The sequence below is a fragment of the Podarcis pityusensis genome (genome assembly GCF_964106645.2).
Source record: "Podarcis pityusensis genome assembly, chromosome: 5".
NCBI lineage: Eukaryota > Metazoa > Chordata > Lepidosauria > Squamata > Lacertidae > Podarcis > Podarcis pityusensis.
The window spans coordinates 29,678,254-29,705,827 of record NC_138032.1 but is presented as its reverse complement, the minus strand read 5'-3'; the positions used below and the strand labels follow the sequence as shown (position 1 = coordinate 29,705,827).

The following is a 27,574-nucleotide window of genomic DNA, read 5'->3' as shown; positions in this document are numbered from 1 at the left end:
ACCTTTCTAAATCAACTTCATCTCAGCAAGGGCTAGGAAGGTGTCAGCAACATTCAAAGGACTATCCCACAAGGGAACCTCATTTGCATCTCAACAATCCCAGCTCCTCACCTTTAAAGACAGGCAAAGTCTTCAAGCACAGTTTGGACAACTTCCTCACAAGGATGTTCCAGCTCTGAAATTCCTGCATTGAGCAGAAGGCTGGGCAGGAAGATCTACAACAGAGATGTTGTTGGACTCCAACACTCTCAAGGAGTGTAAAATCACATTTAACCCTCAAGCAAACCACCCTGGGCTTCTTGGAGGAGGGGCCAGATAAAAATGTGATAGATCAGAGATAGATCAACCCCAGCCAGCAAGGAAATCCAGTAACATCTGGAGAGTGTTTGGTTCCCCACTCCTGTGACAGGCAGAATTGTTTGTGAATGTACCTTAAGTTTATAATGCCAGAGTGGGAGGTGATCAATGCCTCCTGAGCCCAGCTGAGCCTGTAATCTGCTGGATGATCTGGAGATCTGCTGCACCTTAAACAACTCATCCCAATGGATCTTACCATAGGATTGCCCCTCAATGAAGAACTTTTTATGCAGGGGAGAAAGGAGAATACAGTAGGCAGGGAAAGGTGAATGAAATTGAGTGCATGGAATCCTGAACAAAGCACTGCACACTGAAACACTTCTGTTGCAGGACCCAACTTGTATGGTGCATTCCCAATGGACATTGCAACATGCCGATGAATTCCCATATCACAAAGAAATAATTATCAGTAATTTTCTACACATAGACAAATATTTTAATATAATTGTATCTGAAACGTTATCCACATTTTAGTAATTATTAACTAAAAACTTTGTAAAAATGACATATTTTACACATCTTCTATTTACAATCGCAATATTCTTAAAGGTTATAAAACATCCACTTTTGACTTTTAAAATATATGTATACTAGGACTTGTATTAGATTATATTATCATTTACAGCAAGCGTAAGGCTTGTTGAGAAACCAAACTTTCAATGGAAATATCACGTTCAGTCTGTTTAATAAAGGCTGAACCATAATAAAGAAAACCATAGGAAATGTGCAAATATCAGGAAAGGCAAGAACATTAAAAATATCAAACTTACAATTAAAAAAAACAAACACTGAAAATGTTCAATAAATTAAAACAATGCACCGCGTTTCATTTTCGTGGGATCCATCATGATTTTGCTTATTCAGAATAATCCCAGTTTTCTAGCAATCCGTTGAAAGTCAATTTCAGCGATCAAATATCAGCACTGGAGGCAATCAGCGGCCCAGGTGGGCCTGTGGTTGTTCTACTGATTGCATGGGAATAAGTTGGTTCCACTCCTTGCTGCTTTGCCGAATCCTCCTTGTACGTGATCTTTTAAAGAACAAGTTTTTTAAAAAGACTTATGAGATGCAGAAAAACTGGCAGAAATCAATACAATTGCACTATATTAAACACAGTTGTTCTAAAATATATCTTTCCAAGGATCGTACTGGATGGCAATTACTGCCATATGAAAGGGAAGGCAAGCATAGGGCCTTTTGCCACCTTGCTCATTCCTCCCCCAGCCCCCTTCTGGAATCCTGTAAGGTAGAATGTTCCCTGAATAGAAAGCGGAAAGCAAAACACACTGACCCCCCCCCCCAAAAAAACCCTGCCCTGATTCCAACTTTTGCTTCTTCTGTCTTTGTAACATCACCATCCTGCTTCTGCTACAGAGAGAGGTTCAAGGTTCTTATATTAATTTACAAAGCCCTGAACACTTAGGTCCAGGGTATCTTCAGGCGATGTCTGAACACTTCCTTATATCCCAGCTCCATCACTGAGATGGAGCCTTGTTGGTCATTTCCCAAATTGGTGATGCTCATTTGACAACAAGTCCAGCATTATGGAATACTCTGCCAATAGAGATTCAGCAGGTGCCTTTTGTACTACCCTTTAAACGCCTACTGGAAACTTCTCTATTCTGCCAGGCCTATGCGGGCAATTAAGAAGATAACTTTCCACATTGGTTCATTGATGTCTGGGTTTTTAAATATTTTTATATGTTTTTTGTTGCAGGTTTAATGTATCATTGCTGTAAATAACTTGGGCATTTTTCTTTTTGTGATGTAACAGTATAATAACAACAATAACAACAACAATTAAAAAAAACATGATTGCTATGGCACTTCTATGTCTCAAAACATGTATATGAATCTGGTTTGCTGTGATTATAGATCACATTTACAAAGTTAGGTAAAAATAATAGTGTTTGTGGGGCACAAATGTTCGAAAGAAATATTAATGCAAGTGAGAAGTGTGTGTATTAAAAAATAAGCATAGGAAATGGGCCTCAGTTATAAGTCCGCAAAGGCCTAAACCAGAGTACACTGTATCCTATCCTTACATTTCTCTCTGATCCCATATTATGTCCTAAGCTCTTTAAAGGAAATGGTGACTCATGCCCATTCCCAGTGCTATTTTTCTAGATAAAGAGGTGCCGGGGCTCACCACAAACTTTCCCCTTATTCTCTTATGTCAATGGCATCCATCTGAGAGGTGTCGGAGCTGAGCTCTGGCTGAAAAAAGCCTTGCCCATTCCTATGCTACAAGAATCGAAACAGAGATGATGTCCTAAGTAGACAGTAAAAGTTGGGCTACACAGAAGACTAGCCAAGTGAGGATGTATGACAGTAAAGGAGCATGTAGACATAAAGAAAACCAAACATACCACTTTTGGCTATAGTATTGAGGGAAATGTTAGACAGTGAGGCAGAGAAGTTGTATAAGCAGTGACCATGACAGAGCTGTCAGAAAAAAGAGAGAGAGAAATGTTGATGAAGATGCCACTGCCATGGAAGGCACAAACAATGTGACAATGATCAACGCAATGAGCAAGCCCCAAAGCCCAGGCGAGAAAATGCAGTTAAGGGCTATTTGTGGTCGAGACACACACATTATACTTGGATGCGGTAAAATTACAACAGGAGAGTTGACCTTTTCAGTTTGCATGGTTAATATATGTGCTGAGGTGGTGAAAGCTGAGATCTCCCAAGCAAGCTTAAAGGGATAACCCTATACCCAAGCATCTCCTGTGGCTGTCTGCTCACTCAGGTACTCTGGAAGGGCAGGACTCTTGGGGTATGCAAGTGGGAGAGGTGCCACTGCCAGGGTGTAGGAGGCAGTCAGTTGGCTCAGGCCTCCTCAGATGCAACCCAGTGGGGGTGCCATAATGGGCAGAACAGCAGGAAGGTGATGGGTGATATCACTGAGGATGCTGTACCTGAATGGGGGTGGGCTCCCCTCCTTTTCCAGTGCAGCTTTGAACCTGGAGCCTCCTGTGAGACCTGAGATGTGCCAGCAGGCTAGGGTTCTTCCTGCAGGCTGTACTGACTGATGGGACAGAGGCAGAGATGTGTTGCTAGGGCATAAGGAAAAGTCTAATGGACAACATGGTGGGTTGCATTTCTTTTCCTGATCAGTGTTGATCTTACTTGAATCCTAGTGAGATGTGAGGAAAAGGCAGGGGGTGTATGTCTGGGGCCTGGAGGTTAAGATCACAAGAAGAGCCTGCTGGACCAGGCCCATGGCCCATCTAGTCCAGCGTCCTGTTCTCACAGTGGCCAACCAGATGCCTGTGCGGAAGCTCTCAAGGAGGACCTGAGCACCAGAGCCCTCTCTCCTCCTGTGGTTTCCAGCAATATTCAGAAGTATTACTTCTGACCGTAGAGGCAGAGCATCACCACTGGTAGGGCTAGGCTTTGTAGGATGAGGATGAGGAGTGGAGATGGGGGTGTCTGCAGCCAGGAATTGCTCTCCAAGTGAAGGAACCTTGGGAGTTGGAAGACCTGCCCCTTCCTTTCCAGCTGGACTTCCAACCCCCCACTCCCCAGGTTCTTCTCCAAACCAGGCTCAGGCTGCCTCCTGTAACATCTCTAATGCCGTAGGAATAAGAGAAATAAAATAGGTCCAAGCCATCAGCCACAAGGAGATTAATCAGAATCGCCAACCTGTTCATTCATAACTTCAGAAAGCTCACTGAGCATATCCTTGTAATGAGATTTCATTTCTTCCTGGTATTCCAGCTGGTCCTCCTTAATCAGCCGCTCATTAACTTCCAGAGCTTGTCCGCATGCATCTGCAAACTGCCTGCATAGCACAGGAAACACCACATTTTTAGTATCTAGGCAATGCAAAACAGTATTCTTCTCTCATTACAGATTCAAACAGTGATGGAGACAGACACAACTGAACGTCAAGGGATTTCTCTCTCTGCGTATGAACTGAAGAATGCAGTTCTGTGTTTGCTGCCTGGTGCTTTGTCAGGATTTGTTTAACGTTAAGTCAAATAGCTTTAGTTTCATTTGCTGAACATTTCTTAAAGGAGTGATTGCCTTGCTGTCTCTGGAATGGAAAAGCTTACCTGAAGATTTCCTTCAAAAGTTTAACTTGGTTGTCTGGGTACTTCTTTGCATTTGTTTCCTCAAGGAAAGCTCGCGCATAAGCCATTGGTCCTGCATTTACCTGAAAGATAAAACATGTTGCTTTTTAACAAGGAAGGACAAAGCTGGAGAAAGTCCTATGCTATCTTATCTTGTGAAGATTTGCCATTTCTTTTCATTTATTCAACAGGATTTCTGTTCTGCTTAATTGTCCACACCTTTAAGCTGGGGACAGACGGACGGATGGACTTGGCTCTCAGGCCTCCCCATGTGCCCTGCCAGGCTGTTTTTGGGAAGCCATGCCTGTCCACTTTACACCTGACTTCATACATGACATCAGGTGTGGGGAGGGATGCCAAAGGAACAGTCAGGAGCTTAAAAGTTTTTCTAAATCCTGTTCTGTTACCTAGAATGAATCCAAATTCCACCTGAGGTGGCAGAAACTGTCAGCCTCAGGTTGAAAACAGTTTGCTTAAACAGCAATGCAATGCAAGGTCTAGGATAGGAATCCTGGTAGGAACTTGCATAACTTCCTATAGGTCTCAAGCTTCTCTCTTTCTCTTTCTCTTTTTCCTTTCTTTATTTCTATTATTTTTTACTCTTCTTTGTTTATTTATAATTTTACTGTAATATGGAAAAATTTTAATAAAACCTTTTACATAAAAAGGGATGCCCCGTGTTTGTCCATTTCCAGCTGCTATAGTACAAAACATTTTATTATATATATATTTTTTAAAAATAGGTAACAATTTATCTACTTGCTTGTAACCGATAGGGGACATTGTGGTTTTAGCCTTATAATATTTTCATGCATACTGCAGTCTTCAAGAGGTGAGAGATTTTTGGGTTGTCGGCACATACTTCAGGTTTAGATTGTGGTAGCTTTTAATTATGAGTAATAAAGTCCATAACAGAATAACGACAAAAAGTGGAGATTTTGTTCCTTTTGATGACGCGTAATCTGAAATGTTGAAATCCTTAAGCCTCAATGAAGGACCAAGTCATATTTACCTTAACACTGACACTTCCTTGTAGTTTCAATTGTAGCCTAATCATATCTACTTCCTCCATTGTGCAAAGCTGATTGAGTTCCAAAATCTTCTTAGACATCTCATCAATGGCTACTTCAATGGGGTTCAGCTCTGTGCTTGTTTGGCTTATGACCTGTATTCTTTTCTTCACATAAGGGAATAAATGGCTGGCTGCATGCAAACACAAGAGGGCACGTTTAAGGAAAATTCCCCTTCTCCTGCAGTCAAGGCATTAATCTCACATATTCACAATTAAAATGCAGCCATCATTCATGCAGTGCTTATGTAATAAATCCATTTACTGGACTTTCAATATTTTTTCAAAATATTCTGAATGCTGATGAACACAATACACAAACTGCATCACTACACACCAGAGTTTATTCTCAGAGTAAAAGAACGTCATCATTCCTATTATAAAATCTAGCACTTTATTTTTAATTTATTCTCCAGTAAATTAGGAGATGGGCAAATAATAAGATTAATAAATTTATTATACCCCTCCCATCTGACTGGGTTGTCCCAGCCACCCTGAACAGCTACCAACAAAAATAGATAGGGAAAGGAAAACAAACAAACAAAAACATCAAGCATTAAAAACTTCCCCAAACATGGTGGGATGGAATTCAATGTCATGCTCTTTTAGTCGCTACATCTGCATAAACTGTGTGGCTTGCCAGTTTGAACTGCCCCTCTTTCCTTTTCAGTGGGTTCTCCAGACTTCCCCAAGCTAAGCTCAGGGGAGCGTGGGGGGGGGGGGAGGCCCTGTTGCACAAATGGAAGTCCTTGCACAGGGCTTCTACTGATGGGGATGCTAAGAGGAAACCTGTCCAGCATGATTAACTCTAAAGAAGCTTCAGTAAAACATCTTGGAGGTCCCAGGCCACAGAGAGGTTAGGCTGGCCTCAACCAGAGCCAGGGCTTTTTCAGCTGTGGCTCCGATCTGGTGGAACCCTCTGTCACAAGAGACTAGGGCCCTGCGGGACTTGACATCTTTCCACAAGGCCTGCAAGACAGAGCTGTTCCACCAGGCCTTTGGCCAGGGCACAGCCTGACTCCCTCCTTCGGCAGTCTTCACAGAACTCTAGCCCAATGGTTGCCATCAATTTGATTTGAATTAATTTTATAATGAAATGATTTTATAATGTTGTATTATTTTATTGTTGTTAGCTGCCCTGAGCTCGGCTTCGGCTGGGGAGGATGGGATATAAATAAAAAATTATTATTTATTATAGAAACAGCAACCTTACCAAAAAGGAGTAGTTTTTGATCCAGGCTATGTTAATCAGTGGGTGGCGCTGTGGTCTAAACCACAGAGCCTAGGGCTTGCCGATCAGAAGGTCGGCGGTTCGAATCCCAGTGATGGGGTGAGCTCCCATTGCTCGGTCCCTGTTCCTGTCAACCTAGCAGTTTGAAAGCATGTCAAAGTGCAAGTAGATAAATAGGTACCTTTCTGGCGGGAAAGTAAACGGCGTTTCAGTGTGCTGCTATGGTTCGCCAGAAGCGGCTTAGTCATGCTGGCCACATTACCTGGAAGCTGTACGCTGGCTCCCTCGGCCAGTAAAGCGAAATGAGCGCCGCAACCCCAGAGCCGTCCGCAACTGGACTTAATGGTCAGGGGTCCCTTTCTCTTTATGTTAATCACTTTAGGCTGCTATCTTATGCCCACTTAACTGGGAGTAAGTCCTATGGAATGTGATGGGAATTTTGAGTAGACACGTACAGGAAATCAGTGGGACAAAATTGATCACAGCTAGCTCAGTAGGCATTCAACAGAACTAAAGAGTGTCCAACACAGGCCTGCATCCTACCCAACTTGGATGGCAAAATAGCATCTTTCCACCTTTGCTCAATTTTGCAGAAACTTCTCTGTATTTGCTTGCTAATGCACTACATGTTTTGTTTGTTTGCAGTGCTGAGAATGTGGAATAGCTTTCACTTTTGTTTCAGTAGGCATGTCCAAGATATTGCCTCTCTGCTCCCCCCCCCCCCGCAGTGGTTGTTTATTTTTATTTTTTTTAAAAAAATACATGGATTATTTAATTTGAGTTTTATAGGCTTTGTGTATTGAAGTTCTAAGGCACAGTACTATATTTGGTATAGGAAAATGAGATCCAGATTGTAGGAACAAATAAGCTTTGCTGAACCAATAACTCACACTCATGTGCCAAATGTCCTAAAAACAAAGATTCCCTCCTGAAACTATACATTCCTGAGCGCAACCTTTGGCAGCTCCACAACAAGCCTCCCTTGTGCACTAAATAATGCAACAACCATCATACTTGTCAGAATGGTCCTTCTCTTGCATTGCTCTTCCACCCCTCCGTGTTTCTTCCCTGACAACGTGAAGGGTGTTTCAAACACAAAGCGATTGATGTTGTGATGCATTTCAAAGTCGGTCTTCCGCTCCTCCGCTTCTTTCTCTTCAAAGAAGGGTGTGACGTATGTCACTTGGATGTAAGCATATTTCGGATCTAAGTCTTTGGGGTTAACCTGGACAGGCACGGCGAATGAAATGAAATAGCTGAGATCAGAATGGGGAGTATGACCAAACATTAATTAAAGACAGATATAGCAACAAATGGTAGTGGGGATGGGCGGCGGTGGGGGGAGGCGCAAACAACCCCATCCTTTTTCTTTTAATGACATGGCAATGAAGATCAGAGTCCTTTTTCTATGCATTCTGAAAAGAATGGCAGTGGTTTATATTGCCTTGTGCTCTTTGCAGTCGACAGGGTGCACATGAATTTTGTACTTGGGCATTTCTACTGACTAAAGTGTGGGGGGGGGGGAGTGTTCTCATGACAGAAAGTGAAAGGCAACAATCCCTAAGGAAGGCTTTCTTGGTGGCAGTTCCACCATGATTCAACCCTTCACTTGGAAGTTAGACATGCAAACTCCTCCTGCTTGCACTTCGATTTGGTGCGTGAGGTTAAGCTACCCAACGAGTTATTTGTAGAATTGTACATTGTTTTAATTGCTTTCAATATTGTATCTTTATATTGTAAACTTATGGTTGCAAAGTTTCAACAACGTAATGTTGTAAGCTTATGGTGAACGGCAGGTAATAAATAATAACAGCAGCAGCAACAACAACAATGTCTGAGGTTGTATGTCTGAGATTATTTTTTAAATATCTAATTTCAAGCACGTCATTTCAAGTCTTCTGAATGGAAAAGAGTAAGCAAGCAAATCAGAGGAAACTCCAAATACAATTCATCCCTAAATCTATATCTTCATCCAGCCTTCCATACCACCTCTGGCAAGCTACTGAGACCAAGTAAACTGCAGCCATGTGAGAGGAAGAGCTCTTTTGAAATATAGGTGCTCATGGATCTCTCATTCTCAGCAATAGCCTAGTGTAGCTCTCCCCAATCTGATGGCCTCCTAATGTTTGTTGGACTACAACTCCCATCACTGGCCAAGCTGGTTGGGGCTGATGGGAGTTGTAGTCCATAAGGCACCAGCTTGGGAAAGTCTGGCCTAGCAAGTACCAAAAGTGGAAGGGGCACAAGGCCCTCACTCCTCTAGTCCTTCATTGTACAGAAAGATTTTACCAAGTCTTTTCTTATAGTGGGTGGCCTCCAATTAAATCCTACCCACTGAAATGAATGGATAGGAGTAAGTTAGGTCGATTAATTCCAGCTGGTCTACTCTCTGGATGCAACCGCATTTCAATACATTTGGCAATGAACAATAAACTTTCCTTTATTTGCTGGTTAGTGGAATTAGCCCCTGACCTGCTCATTTAAGTATTATGAACTACTACATGCTAACAAGGGAACAGCACTGTGATTACTAAGGTGTGCTAGAAATCAACATCCTTTCACGTCCAGAATCTTTGAGGACAATCCATCAGGACTTTTTCCTCTGCAAATCCCAGTGAAATGCTGGGAGCCACATAAGAATGTGTTTCTGCACATATTCCAATTATTTCAGCGGGGCCTGTGCAGCAGAACTTCCAGCTACCTCGTGCTCAGAGTCTCGGTGGTGCTAATTTTTTTCCATACCTTGTTTGAGTCTTGGATTATTTTCACATTGTCCGCTCCGAACTTATCTGCATAAAGCTTCAGCAATCTCTGGGAGATCTCAGACAGGCCTGTTAATTTGGGCTCTTTGTAGATGTATTCCTTGCCCTCCTCTTCTTCAAAAAAGCCCTATTTAAAATACAAACCATAATAGTTAAGAGGAAAGTAAGCAAGACAATACTTCCAAGCAATCCACTGTGGATGGAAGGTGTAACATATCTAATTGATAAGGGACAAAAAGCAAACCACACACACCAGCTTATCTGAATGCTGCAGCGTGTGCTTGATGAAGGAATGGGAGGCAAGAAAACCAAACTCTGTATATTAGCACAGGATGAATCTAAGCTTTTTACCAGTGGGACAAAACTCTGATGTGAAATGCGAAAGAAAATCTCTTTGGAGAGCAAACTACTAGTCAGTACAGTATAATAGGGGCACCCGCATTTTGTGGAGACTGCACCACCGTGTGGTGCAATCCAGTAATTGTCACAGGAGATGTGAAATAATCTCACAGCGCCATTAATATATGTTCAACCCACTATTCAGCGAAAAATAAACAGAACAGGGGGGAAAGTCTGCAATTAAAGTAGGACAAAATGCTTTAGAAGCATGTTAGGGGTTAACAGCCAACTCTAAACAGAATTTAGTGGGTGGAAAAGCTGACTGGACACAGTAGGATTTGGTTGTGAATAAACATACACAGGCTTGTGTTGTTAGTCTACTGAAGTTTCTCAAACTTCGGTCTCCAGCTGTTGTTGGACTACAACTCCCATCATCCCTAGCTAGCAGGACCAGTGGTCAGGGATGATGGGAGTTGTAGTAAGTGTGGATAAGCCCTAAGCCTGACTATGTGCTATAGTAATGGAGGGCAAGAACTTGACAGAGGACTGCCATGTTTCTCAAAATGTGAAGTTTTGCAGTAAAACCAGTAACAAAGCCGACTCCGGATATATTCCTATGAAGTGCTGTGCCACTATTGAATCCTTCCTTTGTGCCTCCTCCACATGTTTACAGAATCCTCAAGCTCATCAGGAAGGATCCTGATGTAGGAAGAAAATGTGTTTCCTTTCACCGTTCTTTTTGTGTTGGGGTGACTCATTCACTCTGACTCTCCTGGCAGCCAAACATTTGGAGGTGGCAATTAAGAAGTCAGCAGCTCTGTGAAAACTTTACGGTTTTCAAAACACCCTTAGGTACACATAATTGCACCTATTTTACAGAACTTGAGTGAAGCATTATTTTTGTCTATTGTTCAGGCTGGCTTATGAATAGTGAAGTCTAACCCATAGTTTTTCTGTGAGCCCCAGAAATCCTCATTTAGGAATTTTGTATTTCAGATCTGTGTTTGTGAACCGTAGAATTGGAGTCTTCTGTGGGTTTTTCATCAAATGCATTCTTGCCAAGAAAGAGCTGGTTACATAGAAATACTAATGTCTGTACATACATGAGTACTAAATAAGTCATATGATAGCAGTTCTGCTTCTTTTTAAAAGAGTCATTGTTGACCAAGAAGCTTTCTCATAAGGTATTATTAAACAACATGTTTTAAACCTGTGAAATTTCTGCAGTTTTCTGGGAAGATTTACTTTTTTCAATTTCTTAGGTTTAGCTCTCTCGATGTTTTTGAACTGGACTGTGAAGTTGAGTATGTTTGGACACCAACATTTCAGTATAAACTGCCGGCTTGCTAAGCATAATGAGCAGCCTCTAATATCTAACATTGCCAGGGAAAGAGAACCTGCAAGTTCACAATCACCATGACGATAAGGTGTTGATGCTAACTCAAAGAAAGTATTTCGAAGCCTCAAATAATTTTGAAATAAACACCTTCAAAATCAGGAACAGGGAACCTGTGGTCCTCCAGATGTTGTTGAATTTCACCTTCCACAAATTCTGACCACTGGTTGGTGGGGGATGATGGGAGCTGGAAGTCCAACAACGTCTGGGGGGCAGCAGATTCCCATCCTTGCTTAGGTGAACAGAACTGCTACAACAGCCAAGCAGATGAAGATCTCCTTGCCACTTGATAAATGGGTGCACTGAAATATTTAACGTGTAGAAAGGTGTTGGGCGATATCACATACTACAATAGATTTTCCATACATGAACACAACTTTAAAGTCCACTCTTCCATTTTTTTTTGTCTTTTTCACATTGCCCTCCCTGTCATAAATCAAAGCTGCAGATTGAGCAAAAATTAAAAATGACAACTGGCTGGTTCTTTGGCTTTTACATCTGATACCAGAAAAGCAAGGGCCAAAGTCATTCCCTGTCCATTCCCAGCTTTTTGCACTGGGTTTTGCCCTTGTGATTCCCCCTGAACAGCTTGTTTCCAGCCACATAAGAATGTTTTATTTCTGTTTGATTGTTGTTTGTTTTTTCCTTGTTTTTTTTCTTCTTTTTCTCTTTGTCTTTTCTGTAATCTTAAAAATTCTTAATAAATATCATTTTTTAAAAAAAGAATGTTTTATTTCAAGTCTGGCAACTGCAACAGGGTCTGGAAGAAGGTGTAACAGCAGCCCATTGATGATTACAGAAAAACCTCTCGTAGTCCTTTCTGCCTCATAACCATTTATTTATTGCCTCCTCCTCCTCCTCTTTCTTGCCAAAATGGCTCTTAATCAGTTGGGATACAGCAAGGGATAGCCTTGAGGCTTGTATTACAGTCTCTTCTTTTCTGCCCTGAGTTACATCACTTGGGCTCCACTAAAAGCAAGTTTAATAGAAGCATCTGCCTCCTTGAGAGAGGGGACAATTCTGCGGGTTTTCCTTGTGCCGAATGAGTGAGCAGGTGAGCCTGGGGTTAAGCACAGGGCTTGCATCCAGGAGAGCCTGTGGTTGGCTCTCCACATGGCCAGCCACATGGGCTCTTTTGCCTATAGGCCAGGATGTCCCCTTGGAATGCAAAGGCTTCCTTGTTCCTTCCTCTCTTGGTCAGGTAGGTGAGGTATAGATTGGCCCTGGAACAGCTGTGTAGCTCCTCCTAGACATGCTTGTTTTCCCTCTCCATCTCCCCTCTTGATTTGCTTTCTGTTTTAGCCCTGATCTCTCACCCCTGTGCCTGGCCTTATGTGCTTCCTACAGGATATCTCTGGATTCTGGTTTTGAAGGTCCCAGCTGACTGGGGCTACCTCCTCCCTTACTGGTTGATCACTGGAGGTCCAAGGTTCTCTTCCACCACCCTGGCTTCTCCTAGAGACTCTTAGTGGTGTCCCCATTTCTGCCATTTCAGTGCAGCCTCCTCTCTCTTTCCTCCCATCTTGTTGGCAGGCAGGGGCCAAATGCAACCTTCTCCATTTGGTCCTCAGGACTTTCCCCAGGTCACAGCCACTCTTTCCAGGACACTTTCCCCACCAGCCATGCTTTGCACCTCTAGCTTGGCTGGACTACGCCCTTCAATTTTGAATACGTTCCAGATATGCAAACAACCAACAACATCTAGAGGGCCAGAGGCACCCTATTTTTGGTCTGCAGTTATATTCTGGGAGATTTCTGGCCTCTTGAGCATTTATTTGAGGAGCTGCGCAGAGATAGGTATCTAAGTTGGGCAATAAACCCAACAATTCATGGCAACAATGCCATGCGTGCACAAGACCCTGAAATAGTTTCACTGTGGGTGGGGATGGAGATAACTATAAATACCTTCTTAGCTCTGCAAATACATAACTGGCAAATCTGCTTGCAGTGGACATTTCAGTGAAAAGGAGACATGGCCTGAACCTGTTTCCTCTGGACAGAGGAACAGGATTAAGCCTCAAGTATGTAAACAGCAAAGAAACAGCTGTAATTTCAGAAAGCAGAACAAAAGAATTAGTTTTGCAAGATGCAACACAGCATATAAATGAGTGAAAGCAATGTCATTTCACCTCTCACATTGAATGCTAAAGCACTTGAAGTTAGGGTTAACTCATACAGGGAAGACAATGAGTAAGAAGAATTAAAGAAAAAGCATGCAAAAGAATAGACAACTTACCACAGCCTTGAATAAGACCAAGAGAAGAAAAGAGCAAATTTCTGCATTAAAACCTAATTAGCAGACAGAATGATTCAGATCAATCTGTTCTTTACACACCTCCTCTTTTCATTAGATTAGGGGGAATTGTTTGCCTGGAGAGCACTCTCTCAGAGAGCATGCTTAGTCCCCTGACCCAACTGGTGTATAGCAGAGGCAAGCATAAGCACACACTACACCAATACAAGCATGCAGAAAGAGCACGTGCTCCAAGACTACTCTACAATGTACTGCAGAGAGCATCAGAGGCAAGCTAGAAAGCAAAGCCAGAGAGTCTATGAGAAATACAACTAATGCAGGGATGTGGATTTCAGGCCACATAGGAAAAAAAATACATCTTGATGGCTTAAAACTATTTTGCAGTTGTAGTAGGGATAATTTTGGATAACATGACAAACGTCAAGTGGCAGGAGGAATCGCCAGAGAATAAAGGTGGTATTTGTATCCCCTTTTCTCTGTTTCCCATTAGAAAATGTGCATATCTCTTTTATCTCCGAGTAAACAATTGAAATGATGAGACTGGCTATTGGGTCCGTTGATGCCACAAAAGTTGAAAGTGATAGACCTGCCGTAATTTTAGACTACCTCCAAGGACCATGAGGTATGTTATGGGATCTCAAATAGGTAAACATGGTTAGTGATCAATCACTTCTGTGTCACCATTCATGGTGCTTCACTGCTGTCATGTTAATTGTATTTGATCCCATGCATGTTTATTTGGAAGCTGAATAGGACTTACACCCCAAGTAAGCATGCATAGGCTTGTATCTAGATGTGCAGGGAAATAGCCAATTTCTTGTGCAAGGCCCCATCAATATTGCTTATGCACTGCCTCAATTAAATATATATTTATATTAAAGACCTGACTTTTGCTCTGGAGATGGTAGCACTGGTTCACTCCATTCTTCAGCAAAGATTTCAGAATTTGATCCTTAATAGTAAGTCAGCTAGCATCATCCTTAATATCACCTCCTATCATCTGTTTTCTTATTATACTTTCCTTAAGAAGAGTATCTGTGGAACTGTCTTTTAGAAATGTATATGGTATCTGTATGTTCGCAAACATGTTGGAGTCACTCACCTGCCCATAAAATGCTACCCGGTAGTACCGTCCAAATAAGCGCTTCTCAGAATTCACGACTTCTGCCACTTTCAGATAAGATCTATGGATGTCGTAGTACAACTCTGACAGTCTCTGGAGGTAGAAGAATGAATGAAATAAAAATAGGCTTTTTAAAAAGCGAAAGCACTGATCTTCAATACAACTTTGCACTAAACTTGGGAGCTCCCTGTATCACTGATTTAAGAGGCTTTAGTCTAGCCACATTCGCCATTATAAGCAAAGTGCGTAAGTGCTATGTCAATTATGGGAGTTAATCTTTTCCCACTTGCTCCTTCTGTATATACTCAAAACAAAAGCTGCATTTGAAAAAAAAAGTTTCACTAATTTTAATTGTAATTGTTACATGGATTTATTAATTATTTTCTCTCTCTATGAACCACTTGTATTACACGACTTCTCAAGAGGCTCCCCACACATGCTTGACTCGACCAATGCCAATTTGGGCTCACTGTACAGGCAAGTGTTTAAATGGAAGAGGGAAGGGAAAGGAGAGTAGGCAAGGAAGGGAAAGGGAGAAAGTTGGGCATATTATTTGTCTTAGTTGGAAAACTTTTAAATAAAATGTTTTTTTAAAAAGTGTGCACATTTTGTACTGGGGTGTCAGGATTTCCCTTCACATATAGCTGAATGCATTGAAAGCCACTTCTCTATAGTGCAATGCCATAGCTGGAGGAAGCAGGCTGGACATGGATAACAGAATTACACAGGCAAAGCAAATTGTTGTGTCTTTCTTATGCCATGAACACCCTCTGTCCTGGGTGAGCCAACAGGAGTGCAGAAAGCTTCTGGCACATTGGTTTTTGCTGTGTGCAGAATAGCGAAGAGTCCAACAAACTCAATTCACATTGAGATGGTCTCTCTGAGCCCTGTGCCCTAGGTGGCTGCCTAGCTGTACTGATGATAGTACCAGCCTTGAGTGAAAAAACTGTAGCCTAGAAACTGTCGCCTGCATCACCACCATGCCTTTTGTCACTGTGCATAGGCCATACACAAAGTCTTTAGCCACTAAAGGAGGAATAACATGGAAAAAAGAATGAAAAATGAAAATATGTCCAACTATGCCATGGCATTTTCCAGAACAATTCCCAGAGCAACTGCTAGATCTTATTTTAAGCTTTTCTTACCTTGAAGTCTCTCTGTTTTTCAAACACTGCAATGATTGGCTTGTTAACTTCAGCAATGAGCTCATATCTTTCAGATTTCCACAAAAAGTCAACACACAATTCCAGCTGCGACACAAGGATGTTCTGTAATCGCACAAGTAAAAAGAATGTTAAATCTGTGTCTTAACACTGTTGATATAGTTGAAGTCAAAGGTCTGGTTTAAGAAATTAGTGAAGCAAGTAACTGAAGCAAACGTCTAAGGACATCTTTGCATCTTACATGCCAAGGCTGCTTGGTTTTGGTAGGTGTGTTAATAGGTGTTGCACTGCAATGTACATGCTCACATGCTGCCACTATCTTTCTTAAGTTGATAGCATGAGGTGACTTATGTGGGCATGTGAATCACTGTATGCAATCTATGAGCACGTCTACTAAATGCAGGTAGTTTCAGCATAGTAAAGGCATCCAAGAAGCTGCCCTAACTTTCAGCAAAAGTGTGGTGTCATAAGGAACATCAGACACAAACGAAAGACCATCCACATCTGCTAGATTATTTATATTGGTTGCAGATCAAGCACATGAGGATAAAATCCAACAGACTTTTCTGAGACCCAGAAAGGCTACATGCATAATCAGCTATCAAACACATTGATATAACTAGCTCCAATTCTCCTGCTTTCAGATATATGGGGTGAAAGGATGCCTCTTCTTCCAAAACTGGACACACCCACCAATTTATTTCAGTGCATGCTTTCTGTGGGCAATAGACATTTCATTTTGGAGCGTATAGCTTTTGCTCAAGGTATTGTTTTCTTTCATAGAAAAAGAGGGTCCCTCAACATATTGTTCAAAGTTCTGACAATCCCCAGCTTCTTAGAAGATTCTTAGAAGATTTCAGTTCCTTGATGGACGATCCAGCAAATAGCACTGATTTCTCTTCCCAGCTTCCCCCTGTGCTAGTAAACATTTTAATAAGACACTGGAAACAGGACTTTGGGTTTGGCAATGATAAGCCTACCCTCTATCGGGGATTTATCTATCAATTAGGATTTTGTCAGGATTTTGTCCTATGCAACCTCCATTGAAGGAAATGGGATGTTCTCACTCTTCCTGGTTATGCCTCAGGGAGCACTGTTGAAATTATATTTTTGTAGATTGGTTTACTTCTGCTGCTAAATTAGAATTGTGGACAACAAACACTCTGTGAAGTGAGTGGGGCTGAGAGACTTCAGAGAAGTGTGACTAGCCCAAGGTCACCCAGCAGCTGCATGTGGAGGAGCGGGGAAGCGAACCCGGTTCACCAGATTACGAGTCCACTGCTCTTAACCACTACATTCTTAACCACTATACCACACTGGCTTTTCAGTGAGACTTATTTCTGAAAAAACATGCACGGGATCAGGGTGTAAACATTAGCACTGCTGACCTCATTATATGGTGTATCCTGCATTCCAGAGTCTTCCTTCATAGCTCCTTCTTCTTTAATATTTGGTGTAATGTTGAGGAAAGCTGGCCATCCCATAGAAAACAAGCCTTTTTAAAAAAACAAGAGAAAGGGCCCCATGAATCTATTAATATTACACTCTTAAAAAGAAGAGGATGCTACTATAAAGAATGCTTTAAAGAAATGCTGACCAAAAGGACTTTTTTCAGAGCCCATAGGGCGAGTAGAACAAATGGAATGGGGTAATTTTGTGATAGGTTATTTATGAATTCCATTCAGTTCATTAACCTATTGGCAAGGCTGCAGAAAGTTATGATTGGATGATTCTGGCAAATAATATTCTTATTCAAAAAGCATTATTGAGAAACGTCCCAAATAATTGTATTGCTAATATGGCAACGCATTTCTTTATTTGGACCATTCATAAATAAACAACGCTCCTGGATTTTTTATAAATAAAAAAATGCTGACAGAATCATATGCTTCGTGTTTCGTCTGAAGTTATGAAAAGATGAATTACCTCCCCATCATCCTGCCCCCTTGCCAAGGTGGTTTAGGAAAAGAGGGTAGGGCAAGGTGGTGACAATGAATACTACCGGCACAGAATCTAGCCTCTTTTGAACATGGCCTGAATCTTAGATTGGCCTGAAACCATTTTGAAAGATCTTGAGAGAACAAACTGTTGAAATTCACATTTGATCCACTCATTTCAAGACTTAGAACTATCACCATAATATTTGTGAGTGGTCACATTTTCTCCCTTTCTCCTCTAAATTGGCTTATGATTTTGATTTTGCCACTACAGTAAATATATTTTATTTTGCTTTTGGAAACAGAAAAAAAATAAATCACCAGAATGATGTTACATGGATTTTTTTGAACTCTAAATGCAGGAAGAATGGAATTTCACTGGGAAGAGCTACCATGTTATTAGGGTCCTCCGAATTAATTCATGGTATAGGAGTTTTTTTGTTCTATTAATTTCCTCAACTACGTGGCAACAGTCCAGTTCTAAGGCAATGGATGCATGCCTCCATCTGAGGACTGGAGGTTTTCCACCCGAGGGAGATGCAGATGTAGCTTGATTTACATGCCTTTTCTTTCTCCCATCCTTATTAGAAAGCAAGGCAAGGAAAATGCAACCTCCAAGAGTAATGCAAAATGCAGTCCAAGCATAATCTAAAACTGAGATAAACTAAGCAACCTACAACAAGCAGTGAGAATTATCTCACTACTGATCCCCACTTCCTTCTTGGATGCTACTAGATCAGGGATGGAGTGCCTCTGGCTCTCTAGGTGGTTCCCATTTGGCTGCGGTTGATGTGAACTGGAATCCAACAATATATCCAAGGCCGCGTGTTCTCCATCCATGTTCCAGATATTCCTTCTACCAGGACCTTGAAACCACTAGACTAAAGGTGGGACAAGAGGTAGCTAGAACTACTAGGGTACGGAGATAGGTGGACCCCACTCCACATACATGGTCATTGGGCACAGGGTTGCTGTTGCCCATGGGCAGCTTGCAGAAGTGGCCATGCTGACTTATCATGCCCTGGTGTGTGTTTGTGTGCGTTAGAGAGAGAGTGACCTTTGCAGGCAACCAAATTTCATTTTCTTGTTTATCTTGGTGGGTTTGCTAAGTGATTATTATTCAGGCATACCTTAATGTGGAAAGTCAATGACCTGAGAAGTTGTCTTGGAGTAATCCTTATAAGAAAAATGTATACAGCACTGCAGTAAAAGACTTCTTCTAATTCAGTCTTCCAACCAATGACAGAAACAGAGAGAAGACCTGACACCTCCCAATGTCAAAGAATATAAATATGCATCATGATATTCCCTCCCTTTTCAGTTAATCTCTTCTTCTGTTGAATCTCTGCAATCGATGTGGGTCAAATGTGGTTGTCTATGCCACATAAACAGACGTGGTTAGAACACTCACTTCCTCCAGTATGAGTTGTTAGTAAGACATTACTATCAGAGAGTTCAGCATCTTCCAGGAGTATACGAGAGGTACATATCTTTTCCATTTTCCAGTAACCTACGATAGTGTGAGATGTTATTAGCATTCTGCTATCTGTATGTGTTAATACATGCATATTTAATGATACACACTAAAGAAATGAGATACAAATGTCCCCCTTCCCAAAAGAGATTGAGTTAAGCTTCATTTTCACACCACATGCAAGGTTGTAACCATTGATTTTACTAGTTGTTGTATCTTACATGGGAAACATTTGAGAAGAGTCAAAGCTGCTTAAAGGATAACTACAAAAGGACATGAATTTCATCAGATTGAAATAGGCGGTCACATTTTACTGTTTGCTGCATCAATGCTAGCCTTGGAATAAAGTTATCTTACCCTTTCTTTTCAGGTATTCGGCAATAAGGGCAGCTATATGGATATAGCACATGGCAGCCTGCAACAAGAAATTGTATGCAAGTGTTAATATTAAGCCGCACAGATTTTCTTTATCCTCATAAACGTCAGGCAAGTGTTTTGCAGAAAGGTAGCCAAGCTTCACTTGACAGATTTATTAGTCTGAATGTTTGTGCAAAACAAGAAACTGATGCTGAAGTCTTTACTTGAGCTAAGCTCCAGTTACCAAGAGATTTGCCTAAAAAGGCTAAGAGTATGGCTAAATGAGAGCATCAGGATTTCAACCATAAAAACAACAATCTGGGTTATGTGCTTGCAAGAGCTTAGAAAATAAAGGAGTCTAAAATAATTTGAACTCTGAATCAGGTTTCTTTTGGGGTGGGGAAGGATGCACAGTAATACTCAATAAAATGCTTGCATTTTAACAAAATAATTGTTAGCAAATGTCAACGGGTGATAATACATGCCAGATGTATTTAAGTCAGACTCATATAGAGTGCTCCTCCCAATCCCTTTTGGATACAAAATCAATCATTAGTATTTGCAAGTTACCTCTGATAAGTCACCATTTCTAGCATGGATCTTGGCCATGCTTTCTAGCCAAGTCCTACGCAATTCAGGCGTGCTGGCGTATGAATTTGCCAAACTGTACTGCAAATCCACTAGCATCTCGGGGTCCTTCTCATGTTCCTTCATTTGAGCTGTAGCCATCAAAACTGTCCTTATGCGTTTGGTCAAGTCTTTCACTTCTGCTGGGAAGTTACTGTTCTTTGGGGAGGAGAAGCAGCAGAAGTGTACTTTTAAACTTAGAGAATTTCCGTTTCCATGTTAAATCACATACTTTTGGCATAGATGACATAGTGGACCATACACACAACCGCTGGATCCTGTGCTTGCTGGCTCCTGCTCCTGCTCATACACAGTTACTGACATCTTTGCATGCCACTCCTTTTTTGTGCATCATCTTTTTTATATAGCATTTGTCATGCAATTCAAAACCTTGATCATGTGCAAAGTGGTAGCTGCACATCTAGCCGCAGACAGGGCAGGTGGAATATGCAAGACTTCCCAAAGGTCATAGGAGTTAGCCAAAAGATACTGGGTCAGAATGGATGTGTATGGAGGCAAAAAGCCATGACCCCAATACATTTTTGTGAACCCTCTCCAGGAATCTAATACATACTTTGGAAAGTTATTCATTCACTAAGCATTTGGACACCTCTTGAGATACTGTAACACAATTTTGCATGAAGGTTAGTGAGATCAGGGAGCAGGTTTTTGTCTACGTTTGGATACAACCAGATGTCACTTTGAATCAAGATGGCAGACTGAACCATTGAAAACTGCACTGATTTTAATTGCTGATTTCAAAACTGCACTGATTTTTGGTCTCTTAGAATTCCAAGGGAACACTGTTGATGAGGCTACCAGTAGCATACAAAGCAGACTGAAAAGAGCAACCTCTTATAGAAGGTTTATAGAACTGTAATGTCCGAAGGGACCACGAGGGCCATATAGTTTAACCCCCTGCAATGCAGAAATCTTTCGGCCAATGTGAGACTTGAACCCATGACCATGAGATTCAGTGTCTCATGCTGTACTAACTGAGATCTTCAGCTTTCCACTGACATTGATCTATTTTTTCTAAAGGACCCAGTCCATGTGATACTTATCAGCATTATCTTTTTATTTATTACATTGGTGCCCTACTTTTCAGCCCTGATTAGTTCCTGAAGAAGCTTATAATGAATATCTACCAGAATATACAATTTCATCAGACTTTGTACTGATAAAGCAGGGGAGAGGGTGCCCAGGAACAACTGTTTCAATAGCCACAAAAATTGGTGTGATTTAGCAATACCCTAAATGATTCTGAACAAATTTCAAGTCAATATTGGGTAATTTATTTACTCTAGAAATAGCTTCAGTAATTGCAGTGGTGAAACAAAATACAATACAGTACCTGCATAGATATTAGCAGTAGGGACTGGACTGAATTATGCATCTCAGAGTGATTAGAAAATTAAGTATATTCCTTTTGCAAAATATATTTTTGGAAGATTTTCACAGAAAGGTCTGAGATTGTAATAGAGGATAATGTAGATTAGGACCCATCTATCTATAGTTGTAAGTAATACCAGTCATTTCTTACTTTCATTTGCTTGTCTCCATTAGCGAAGTTATTTGTAATCGCCAGTGAATGCTGAAACCGGGAGCCTCCAATTCCTGCATCTGCAATCAACTGGCTTACAGCTTTGATGAGCTAAAAAAACATTAAAAGGAGGTGTTAGCATAAGTAAATCAAGCTAGCAAGTGGTTATTCCTTAGACAAACTACTAGTACAACTTAATAGACTGCAAAAAGGGCTGTAGTTTAGGGGCAGAACGTCTCCTTTGCATGCATAAGGTCCCAAGTTCAACCATCAATTTCTCCAGGAAGGACTGGGAATGTCCTGTGTCTGAAATCCTGGAGAGCCTCTGCCAGCCAGTGTAGACAATACTGAGCTAGATGGCTCAAGGGTCTGACCTAGTACAAAGAGGATCCTATGTTGACTGAGTTACAACATGGACAATAGTCCAAGTAGTTGTCTGGGTCTCCATGTATATGCTCAAAGAGGGAACTAACGGCTCAAATGATGGCACTGCCCCATGCCACATTTCAGAATTATAATCAGGGATATATAGGACACTAAGTGTGTCTTCTCCTGCCAACCTAGCAGTTTGAAAGCACGTCAAAGTGCAAGTAGATAAATAGGTACTGCTCTGGTGGGAAGGTAAACGGCGCTTCCGTGCGCTGCTCTGGTTCGCCAGAAGCAGCTTAGTCATGCTGGCCACATGACCCAGAAGCTGTACGCCGGCTCCCTTGGCCAATAAAGCGAGATGAGCGCTGCAACCCCAGAGTCGGTCATGACTTGACCTAATGGTCAGGGGTCTCTTTACCTTTACATGTGTCTCAAGAAGATTTCTACTCTGTGGACTGCATTTCCAGAATTAAACCTGCACCCTTCCAACCTGAAACTTTCCTTTAGTTTAAAAAGAAAAGTTGAGGTTTTTGAGATTTTGCCAAGGTACAGCAGGACTGGAAGAACAGAAGTCCTTGGGAACTCTATGTGATGATCTGCACATAGACACTGCTCATCTCTAGACTGAGTCGAGGCAAAAACTAAAACAATGCCATGACCAGGAAATTCAAAAAGTAATCTGTGTGGGATGCTTATTCATCACCATAGTGTTTACTTACCTGCAAATGGGACCTGACTATTGACTTCTGCTTATTAAATTCAAAGTTCTTTCTCATGAAGAAATACAGCAGAGCAGAGGCTTCCATTTGTGTCGACCGTGACCTGTGATTGCAGCACTTAAGAATTTCATAGCAGAATGAGCCACATAAGTCAGCCTGCCCTTGGAAGAATGCTGAAGGGAACTATGGAGACAAAGATACACCTTTGCTACAACATAAGAGATTTCTTATAACACAAATGCAACATCTGTCAGTGCTGGAAGGCAATCAAAGACCTCATGCCACTTATAAACTGCCTACAGTTGAGAAGGAGCTAGTCGTGACCCACAAAAAACACCAACAAGATTATCTGCGTGGGCCATCGTGATCTCCAAAGATCATTGCTCAAGGTCATTCTGATTCACCCAGGTGTACATGTCCTAGGGATGCAACACAAGTATTGCTGCATATGTGGCTATCTGACACCTAGCTCAATGGTTGCAAGCGAGCATGAGGCAGGAGAAACACTCAGAGAGCAACATGTTGTATGGTCGCTGTGTTTAGTGAAACAGACCTCTCCCTCACTAGAAGTCTTCAGGCAGAGACTATAGACAGTCATCTCTCGGGGATGTTCTAGTTCTGGATTTCTGCAGTGTGTAGGTAGAAGGTTGGATTGGATTGCAGTAGGAGTTGGCTAAATGGGGGTGCCTCCATGAACTCACCTTCACCGGCAGATTACTGGGAGGAGTGAGGCAGCAGCAGGGTTGGTGGGATGCAGATGTAGCACTGGAGTTAAATGGATGCCCCCACTTGCACCGACTTCGCTGCTGCTTCACCCCTCCCAGTTCGTTGCAGTGATGCTGGTGATGGAAGGTCATGTAAGGGCTGCTGCCTCACCCTTCAACTCTTATTGATCACGAACTCCTGGAAAGCATAGAGCTCCCCCCTTCTGCTTCGACAAGCATTACAGCCGGAGCCTCAATAACGTCTAAAAACATCCTAAGAAGTGGTTGAAATAGCTTTAAGTCCCAATTTGCTTTTGCTTCTGATGGGATTTCTTCTCCTCTTTAATTTTGATAGGATGTATCTAATATAAAATCTAAATCAATATAGTATCCAATTAATGATATGAATAAATGAACTGAGATTTCTCTGAGTAATAACATGATCTGCTGAGCAGACTACGGAGAATAAGTAACATTATTCCCTGCATGCCACCTGTTGAGATGAGATTACTAACCACCATAGATATTTCAAGGAAGCATCCAAATCCATTCACTCCAGACAATGGAGTGGGTGGCTCAGATGACTGGAGAAAGGACACAGCTCAGTGGCAGAGAGAACATGCTTTGCATGAAGAAGGTCCCACATTCAGTCCCTGATTTCTCCAGGTAGGGCTTGGAAAGACTCCCTGCCTGAAATCCTGGACAATCACTGCCAGTCAGAGTAGAGCTGCTGAGCCAGATGAACTAATGGTCTGACGCAGTGTAAGGCAGCTTCTTATGCATCTGTACGTCTCCACTCTCCCACTATTAAACAGGCTCCTGACAGTCTGCCACGTAATTGAAAGCTGTTCCTGCTGGGTTTGTCTAATGTTTCCCTTGGCCCTAGAAATATGCCACTGGCAGCGTTACAATATCACACGTTGCGAAAGAAAAGCATTCTCCTCGCATTCTGTTTCGAGTACTTCACCGTAGGGTTCCGTTCAAGGAAGGGCTTGTCTTTATCTGGCAAAAACGTGGCTTTTGAAAATTTGCCGTATTAAGCAATGACTGAAGATGGTGGAGGAAAAAGCTGTGAATGGAATGGGCAATGAGGAGGGAAGGCCAGTTCAACTCCATGCTGCAGACGTATGAGTAGGACTGCAAAGGCTTCCCACTGGCATCTATCTGGTGAGAACAGAGGGCTGGACTAGAAGTGCCTTTGGTCTGGTCTAGCAGGTCTGTTCTTACGTGCTTATGTTCAGTAGTCCATGAACAAACACAAGGAGCTTTGCTGAAGAACTAGATTTAAAAAATAATAATGATCCTGGACTTTCTCTCCTAAATAATTCTTTATGAACTCTGATGTTGAATGTTGTCTGGGTATCAAATATCTACTGCTTGATGCTAAAGCTCAATTTAATTCCATATTTGATTTTAATATTTGTTATAAGAAAGGACGTGACTGTTAATATCTGGCTGTATTTGATCTTCAATAATATCGATCTATGATCAAATATTACAGCTGACATGCAATGCCTTTGTTGGAACTCTGGCATTTGATAGCTAGCATCTGCTGGTTTTTTTTTTAAGCAACCAACAGACTGATAACATGCCTATAGCAAGCAATGTCTGAGGTAAAATTTTGAATCTAAAATACAAATTTCTATGAGAAATTATCTGAAATTGTATTTCAGTACTGATTTGCAGGATGCAACTTGATCACCAATTATGTGGCAGACATGGTTTCAATGCTGGTTTAAAGAACAAACGAGCATTTCTTATCACAGGTGACCCAACTGTGGCAGGGACGTACCTTACTCACAAACAATCTAAGAGCAGCAAAGACGTGCTTGAGGGCTGCTGCAGAGTGATTGATTTGCAGAAACAGCAGGAAGGTATCAAAGACTTTCTTCATCAGTGTGTTCTGGCAATCTGATTGTTGCAGCTGTCTCTGAAAAACGAGCCAACAAACATCTTTCAGTCTTTCAAAAGCTAAACTGCCTGGCTTTCTCTGCATCTGTTTCTCCTGCCCAAATGGGCAAGGCCTGCTTTAACAGAATTAGCAACACAATATCAAGTCAGCTGCTTCAGTACCACCTCCCAAAGTATCTCAAATAATATCTTCTCCCTTAAAATTATTCTGCCTCCCCCCACTTGCTGCCCCTTAGGCCAGGAAGTTCCAGGACACTCACATGGTGTTCCTCCTCCTACTCCTTTCATCAAAACCTATGTTTCTAGGAAGGCTTTGCCACCAGGGGCTGCACTGTTCACCTGACCTCCCTTTGGTCAGCTTGTTGCAGCATACCAAGAAGGAAAGGTGGAAAGCTGAGGTGGCAGTGCAGCGCAGTGCAGTGCAAATGCACTGGCAGAGCCAATCAGACACTCCTATTGAGATGTTTGCACAGTACGGACCTCACTGTTGTCTTATCTTTCCCTCTCTCCATCCAGAAAAACCTGCAGCAACCCAGCCTGAGGGAGATCCATTGAATAGCACCTCACACCACTACTGTTTGGCACAATGCCACAATCTACTGAAACTTTAGTTTAGGGCAATGTTTTACTGTTATAACACATGCCTTGCATGCAAAAGCTCCAAGGAAAAAAGAGAGAGAGTAAATATACATTTTTAACCTTTGCAGAACTTTCTGATATTATATCATATGCCTGCTCACCTGCTTACGTTTCCTAAATCTGCATAACTATTGTGAATTGCAGAGGAAAAAACACCACCCTCAGATTCTAGGGTACATCAACAGTAAATGTAGCCATGCACATTTTTCTGTCTGAAAGGTGAATTGCTTACATCTCTGCAAATGCCTATCACAGAAAAATATGAATGTCTATGCAACTGTATGTAAGAAACAGGGCACAGTCGAAAGTAGGAAGTAAGAAGAATCTTGGTAGAGGGTTCAAAGCCTATCATAATGATACATAATGCAAGGTGCATTGGGCCTAGCACATTCCACTTACTTTTCCAAGCATGATTCGTAGATTTTGCCCAGATATGATACCTTTGGGTCATGTCTTTCTCCGAAAACAACAACAACAAACTGTGCAACTATAATAGGTTGGCGTAAATAATAGAACACTGTGATTTTCATGTAAAGCATGATTTTGTCATATGGAAAACATACCTGGTGATGTTGAGTAAACAGACATAATAAGTCAAGAATAGTAAGGCAAACTTCCGTGGCAATGTTGGCTTCAGTATCTACGTAGCTCACAATATCTGTTTCATTGGAACCACCTACAACAAAACAAATGTCATGGGAAAATGTATTTGAAGACAACAAGGGCAGGCCAATTGACTAATGGCAAGTGCCAACAGTGAAGGGGAGGTCATTTTAACAGCATTTGTGTAAAACACTAGGCTTTCTATCACCGTTATTTTTTTAGCTAAATTGCTAAAGATATAAGCTTGAATGAGTTGTTTTAATGGATGCTCTGGAATAAGACTCATAAAGACTCATTACCCACACGGCAGCAGCTGATATTAGAGCAAAATTCAACATACACCTAGGTCTTTTGTGCTTACTTGCAATGGTGCTGTCTATCATCTGCAGGAGTTTAGGGTTGGAGAAGGCATTCTTGCCACGTATTATTGGTAAAGTTTGAGACCTGTGGTGCTTGTGGATGTCACCGCTGGAGGCAGAATGTATCCTGCAAAATGAGAAGTTAGAGGGTCTTGCTTAAATGATACATACCGTGCCCCAAAAGTTCTTCATTTGCTTCAGTAGCCTATAGAGTAAGATGCCAGTTTCTATTTGACATATTCCATTTTCTCCCAATATGAATGTAATGAAGCAAGGAGAAGTAATGGGCAGCAAAGTGGGATATAAAGCTCACTAGAAAGATTATTTAGCTGAAATTTTGTACACATGTGTTAAGTAACTTTAGGGACCTGGGTAAACTGCCAATTGTCTCCTCATGCTTTGCTGCACCAATGACAGAAGGGGTTCAGGATTGGAAAACTGAATCTTGAGTCACAGACTCTGCATTTTTGTGCACAATCTTTAATAGCGTTTTATGTCTTATAGCTATACACTGCCCGGATATATTATTGTATAGCAATAAAATATATTTAATGGGTTG

The 27,574-nt window shown here is 41.6% G+C and overlaps 1 protein-coding gene across 13 annotated transcripts in view; it reads right to left on the bottom strand.

Moving 5' to 3' along the window:
- Positions 1-767: 767 nt before the first annotated feature.
- DOCK10 (dedicator of cytokinesis 10) overlaps positions 768-27,574 on the bottom strand; it is a 189,021-nt gene continuing 162,214 nt past the window's right edge. For 10 of the 13 annotated variants that reach the window (XM_081006834.1, XM_081006840.1, XM_081006841.1 and 7 more), the window contains 18 exons: positions 27,018-27,142; positions 26,617-26,729; positions 25,296-25,433; positions 22,800-22,982; positions 21,712-21,822; positions 20,112-20,327; positions 19,542-19,599; positions 19,122-19,220; positions 17,162-17,268; positions 15,756-15,878; positions 14,590-14,703; positions 9,479-9,625; positions 7,751-7,961; positions 5,449-5,639; positions 4,419-4,519; positions 4,006-4,144; positions 2,727-2,802; positions 768-1,387 (listed from right to left, as the gene is read on the bottom strand). In XM_081006834.1, coding sequence (XP_080862960.1) covers positions 1,320-1,387; positions 2,727-2,802; positions 4,006-4,144; positions 4,419-4,519; positions 5,449-5,639; positions 7,751-7,961; positions 9,479-9,625; positions 14,590-14,703; positions 15,756-15,878; positions 17,162-17,268; positions 19,122-19,220; positions 19,542-19,599; positions 20,112-20,327; positions 21,712-21,822; positions 22,800-22,982; positions 25,296-25,433; positions 26,617-26,729; positions 27,018-27,142 — 2,320 coding nt within the window. In that variant the 3' untranslated portion in view covers positions 768-1,319. The remainder of the gene's footprint in view (positions 1,388-2,726; positions 2,803-4,005; positions 4,145-4,418; positions 4,520-5,448; positions 5,640-7,750; positions 7,962-9,478; positions 9,626-14,589; positions 14,704-15,755; positions 15,879-17,161; positions 17,269-19,121; positions 19,221-19,541; positions 19,600-20,111; positions 20,328-21,711; positions 21,823-22,799; positions 22,983-25,295; positions 25,434-26,616; positions 26,730-27,017; positions 27,143-27,574) is intronic. The other 3 variants (XM_081006838.1, XM_081006835.1, XM_081006836.1) reach the window with 2 other exon arrangements.